At 43.5% G+C, this 5,483-nt stretch overlaps 1 protein-coding gene across 3 annotated transcripts; it reads left to right on the plus strand.

Annotated features, from left to right (window-relative positions):
• Window positions 1-591: 591 nt before the first annotated feature.
• PTGES2 (prostaglandin E synthase 2) lies at window positions 592-5,208 on the plus strand. 3 transcript variants are annotated; one of them, XM_009491825.2, is made up of 6 exons: window positions 592-924; window positions 1,613-1,668; window positions 2,309-2,461; window positions 3,024-3,224; window positions 3,539-3,656; window positions 4,398-5,208. In XM_009491825.2, exons 1-6 carry the CDS (start codon window positions 700-702, stop codon window positions 4,524-4,526), a joined length of 882 nt encoding a protein of 293 aa, XP_009490100.1. In that variant the 5' UTR covers window positions 592-699; the 3' UTR covers window positions 4,527-5,208. The 3 variants fall into 3 exon arrangements, with proteins under 3 accessions (XP_009490100.1, XP_075572533.1, XP_075572534.1); XM_075716418.1 differs by having other exon boundaries at window positions 2,312-2,461; XM_075716419.1 differs by lacking the exon at window positions 592-924 and having other exon boundaries at window positions 1,630-1,828.
• The last annotated feature ends 275 nt before the right edge of the window (window positions 5,209-5,483 follow it).

Here is a 5,483-nt window from a genome sequence, read left to right on the forward strand (position 1 = left end):
TGCTGCGGATATGAAGCAGCGTTGTCTGTTAGCATTGTTGCTTTTTTCCCGGCACCCACGGAGGGTTGTGTAACCTAATAAATTGCAGATGAGAAGCCAAGTGGGATGACTGCATTTGTTTTATGATGTATGACTGATGATTGGCATGCCCTGTCAGATCGCTGAAGTATAGCAGCGTTGGGAAACATCCCTCACCTGATGCCTCACTGTTTCTGCTACGCCAAGTTCTCCATGTCTCGTCTCAGTTGTGTACAGGTTGTTTAATCCCAGGAATCTGAATTTGGGCAGATGCCTGCCTAAAATCAACAGCAAACTCTTCTTTCTGCTTTCCCCACTCTCTGGTCTCAACAGAGGTTACTGGGAGGAAAAATTGGATTGCAAAGGTTGTTTTGGTTTTGATTTAAAGATGATTAAAATATGGTTGTGTTTGTCTTTAGAATTGTGTGTAGAGGGGTAAGCTGTCTGGATTTAACTTCTCTTTTCTGGCTGTGAGTAGGAGTTGCCAGCAGATAAAGTTTTTGTTTAGAAAAACAGGTATTTGGTCCCAATGGAAGGTGAGTATTTGTGATGCCACAAACAGAAAGCATCTGTTAGCCAGGATATTTTGATGATCAGATGTTGAAACTGAATGTCAATGACTGTGACTTCATGGCAAAAACAAGGGTGGAAGGAAGGTAATATTTATGTTTTTAGGAGGTAATGGAAGCTTCTGGTCTTTTCCTTCCCCAGGTGCCTGCAGGGAGCCTGCAGCTCACTCTCTACCAGTATAAAACGTGTCCTTTCTGCAGCAAAGTCCGAGCTTTTCTTGATTACCATGGACTGCCCTATGAAATTGTGGAAGTGAACCCGATAATGAGGAAAGAGATCAAATTCTCTTCCTACAGGAAGGTGCCTATCCTGCTAGCCAATGCTGGAAGCCCTCTGGTAAGTCTTTACTGCATTGATTCATTTCCCCATAAGCAGTGGTTTGGAGGCTTGTCTCTGTCATGTCTCTGTGGTTTATCACATGCAGTGTAATCTTTAAATCACCTTTTATTCTCTCAGAAGCCTAAAGTTTATTTCGTGCTTCATGGTCTCCTATGCCTTGGCCTTATTAGATTTTTTTGTTGGCCTTTCTTACAAGGCATATTGTTTGTGTAGTGACTCTAATCCACTGATTATCCAGCTTCTGTCAGCCCTTATGCAGGACATACCATCTGTGCCAGCAGTCACAGGAACCGCTTTTATCTTGTGGAAAAAGAATGAGATCTCAAAAATACTGAAGATTCAACTTGGCTTTTTTTTTTTTTTTTAAAGTTAGTGTTGCTTTCCTCCTTCACCACCAAGTGCCTAAATCCAAACCCCACTACTTTACACCATGTGTACCTGGCCCTCGGGTCCTCTGTTGTCAGAATTAAAGACAAATTTGAAGTGATACTCTGAAACAATCACAGAAGAGATCTGCATGTAGGGCTATCTTTAGATGTGCAGGGACTCCTGGGGAAATGCATGGGAGGAAAAGGGACTGCAGTACTAACTTGGAGCCTCAGCATGCAGGGGAAAAGGTTATGAAGAATTTCCTTTTCCATTTCACCAACTTCTTCTGAAAGTTTGTTTTAATGCTGTTTTTCAGCAATTGAATGACTCTTCGGTGATCATCAGTGCAATAAAGACCTATCTCATTTCCAAGTAAGAAAACAGGATGATGGGAGGAGAGTTGAATGTGGATGACCCTAGCAAACTAGAGTTTTAGAAGGCTCTTTCAGAGTCAGTCATAAGTATCTTGCTGACCTTGGTCTCTGAAGCTCTGGGTGTTTGGCCCAGCTGACCCGAGCCTGGCTGTGACAATGTGGATGGTACCTGTGTATGTTGTGATTGTGTGTGCAGTGAAGCAAAGCTTTTACCTTTCAGAACTACTCTTTTTCACCTGTGAGATTCTCTTTGCACAAAACCTACTTAAACATGGGCTAGTGTTAGTCCTGGAACTCAGCTTACAATTAGCCAGTTATAGCATCTAGAATGAAATGAAATTGCTGTGCCTGTGGCCTGTCCTTTAGGTCTGTGCTACAAAGTGCTTGAGCATGGTAGGCAGTTTTATGCCTGCAAAAATTTCTGTTCTGACACAGAGGAAGGTATGTACGCTAATAATAGTTATTTGCAAGTAGCTGTGCCAGTCTCTTTTTAAAATTTATTTCAAATAGAATTTGGAACCTTGTGCACTTATTTTTAGAATAGTACATTTTAAAGTGTTTATCTTTCAATCTGTCCTTTGCTCTTGCTCATTTTTTCTAGCAGCCAGATCAGGTGCTAACTGTGTTTTGGTCCACAGGAGGAATAGTTTAGAAGAGATTGTGTCCTTTTATCCTCCTATGAAAACTGTGACTGAGCAAGGCAAGGAGGTATTTGAGTATGGGAATAAATACTGGCTCATGCTGGATGAGAAGGAGACAAAACGAGTCTATCCTGTCAAAGAAGTGAGAGTGTAAGTGCTCTTAAGTTTCTGGGTTTTCCAGGCGGGATCACAGCCTCTTCCAGATGCACTCAGGGATGGTTTAGATATAAAATCTGGCTGGTGCTGACAAATCCTGTCGAACTCCCCTTAATGTTTAAAACCTCAATAGTTAGCGTGTTTTTGCTGTGTTTCTTACATAATTTGAAACAATGCTGTTAGACGGCCTAGTTAACACCGTCAAGGTCATGGCCAGCCTTCAGTTGCCTCCAGTTTCCTTCTTGGCCTTGCCTTTATCTCACAGGGGAGTGCTATGGAGTGCTAGTTTCCCTTTCTGCTTTAGCTCTCATATTGGGAGGAGAAGCTAGTGCTCTTAGTCTTAATTTTAGTTTGAGATCAGAGGAGCCTTGCCAAAGATAATGATCCTGAGTGCATTTCCGAGAGGTCACCAGAGCACAAGGCTGGGCAGGAGTTTTTAACACATTTGTCCTTGGCAGAACCTCTGGCTAATGCCAATGTGATTCTGCCTGCCTCCTGTAGCCCTGCAATCTGTACCTCATTCACTGAAAAGTTTCTTTCCTTTGAATGCTTGCAGGGAAGAAATGAAGTGGAGAAAATGGGCAGATGATTGGCTTGTTCACCTCATCTCCCCCAATGTTTACCGTACCCCCAGAGAAGCCTTGGCATCTTTTGACTACATTGTCCGTGAGGGGAAGTTTGGCACCGTGGAAGGTTTCTTTGCCAAGTACATGGGGGCTGTTGCCATGTTCTTCATTAGCAAGAGGCTGAAGAAAAGGTTGGTACCACTGAGCACCAAGTACACAAGAGGAAAAGCTCCTTAACCTCCTTAGCTGTGAACCCCAGGTGTCAAAGGGCAGAACTTCAGTGTTTTAAACCAAACCATTTAATCCAATGTGAGTAACAGCTGTACTACTTTAGCTGCAGGTACTGAACCCCTCTACTCATCTACTATTTAATCAGTACTGCCCCCTTCACTCTCAAATACCTTCCTAATTCCCAGGCAAAGACCAGCCCAAAAGATTAGAGATGATAAAAGGTTAAAGAAAGAAACAAGCTAGTGTCTTCAGACTAGTTCTTCTCTTTATCCAGACATCACCTTCGAGATAATGTCCGAGAAGACTTGTATGAAGCAGTTAATGAGTGGGTAAAAGCTGTTGGCAAACATCGACTGTTCATGGGTGGAAACCAGCCGAATCTTGCTGACTTGGTAAAGTGTTAATTCCTGCATTCATTGTTAGGTGTACTACAAATTATCCAGTTGCTCATCTGTGTGAAATAGTTAATACCAGTGTAGACATAGCAGGTGAGTTACACGAGATACATTGTCACTGTCCTTTGTGCAATAATACAATTCCCACATGAAGGGGACTTAGAAATATTTGTGTTACATAGGACAGTATTTGTTGTTTTCCTCCAGAGAAATGTTTCCCAAGATGGAACCTGCAGTTCCCATCTGCAGGTGGATGTTACTGATCATGTGGAGGTGTGATAAAAGCAGGTTACAAGGCAGGACACTGCTCTGGCTTGTGAATGCTGGTGAATCAGGGCTCACACCTGCAGAGGTTTTATTGCATTCAGTGCTGCTGGGGTTTCCTTTGCAGGCAGCAGTGCAGAGTGGAGCGGGTTTCATCCCCTGCATCAGCAGTTCTTCTTGGAATGCAAGTGAAGCGTTTCACAGCCAGGGCTTGATACAGATATGGGATTAATTTTTGCCTCATAACTGCATGTAGATCTTGATGTTTTCTTACTGTTTCCTCATGGAAAAACATGCATATTCTCAACTACCTTTCCGCCATTCAGTCTTTCTCGCTAATCAGAAGGGTGGAGTGGATGGCAGGATGGGGAAGGAGCCTTACCGGCTAGGCTATTGAGACACTTGTTGGTACCCTAAGCCATTTGCTACCGCTGGCTCTTTCACTGTTATTCTAATCTTTATCCTCTGGCACAGGCAGTGTACGGGGTCCTCCGAGTCATGGAAGGGCTGGAAGCCTTTGACGACATGATGGTTCACACTAAGATTCAGCCTTGGTACCAGCGTATGGAAGAAGTCATTCAAAAAGCTGAAGCTGCAGTCTGATGCCAGCTGCAGCTGCCTTCCTGAAGTACTTGCATGGTAAAAAAAAAACAACAACAAACTTCAGAAGGAATGGCATTTATTTTTTAAAAGTTGAATGGACTGGTCACACCTAACGGACTGACGTGCAGGCACAGAGACTGTCCCATTTAGAATATTGAGTGTCAGTGAGCAGAAGGGATCCAGCTGGGTGCATGTTTGAACATGATACTTAGAAGGACGGGGACAGGTAAAAGGAAGGGATCTTGGACGCTACTGGAAAGGAGAAGCTCTGAACTGAAGAATGCAGCAAATGGGCTTCTTTTAGGCAAGAGTCATTCTCAGAGCAGGTTACTGTAAAAGCAAGCCATTCCTGGCTAGTAAGTGTTACAGCCATATTGGATATGGTAGGTCTGAGCAACTTTTGCTTCAGGCTGTCTTCCGCTACTCATCCATGTCATCTGAAGTGTTTTCCTGACTGAGACACTGGATACTAGTTTTTAAGTGACAATTTTTCCAGCAATAGAATCCTGTAAGCCCAGTGCTGAGGGAACTGGAGGAATCCACGGTACTGGGAAAGGCTTCCTTATGACAGAAATGACGCTGCACTTGGCAGATTGTATGCTTTTACTCTTCCATGTAAACGGTTCTTTCAGTACTTGGTTCTGTACGGTCTGCAAGGATAAAGGCTTGCTTCTTTCTGTGCCCTTTGTGAGATCTGTGAGTTCTTACCTTACCTGTTGCGCCCAGAAGGCACGCCCTGCACAGAAATTGCTAATGCAGAGCAGTTATTTGAAAGATTTATCTTGCATGAAATCTCTCTGGAATACCCCGAAAATCAGTTTGTTCTTGTCTTCGAAAGAAGGTTTAAGAGCAATCTGCATGCCCGGGGGATCTCTAGATGTTTCTGGCATGCAAGAGTAACAAAGGATTTGCTGTTGTAGCAATCGGATTAGGAGCCGTCGCTGCAGGTAACGTTGT

Source organism: Pelecanus crispus, chromosome 9 (assembly GCF_030463565.1).
Source record: "Pelecanus crispus isolate bPelCri1 chromosome 9, bPelCri1.pri, whole genome shotgun sequence".
Classification (NCBI taxonomy): domain Eukaryota; kingdom Metazoa; phylum Chordata; class Aves; order Pelecaniformes; family Pelecanidae; genus Pelecanus; species Pelecanus crispus.

Coding starts and splice junctions, on each gene's coding strand:
- PTGES2 (XM_009491825.2), top strand. CDS start 700: ATGGAAGCTTCTGGTCTTTTCCTTCCCCAGGTGCCTGCAGGGAGCCTG. Junction 1,669..2,308: donor AAGACCTATCTCATTTCCAA/GTAAGAAAACAG, acceptor TTTGGTCCACAG/GAGGAATAGTTTAGAAGAGA. Junction 2,462..3,023: donor CCTGTCAAAGAAGTGAGAGT/GTAAGTGCTCTT, acceptor GAATGCTTGCAG/GGAAGAAATGAAGTGGAGAA.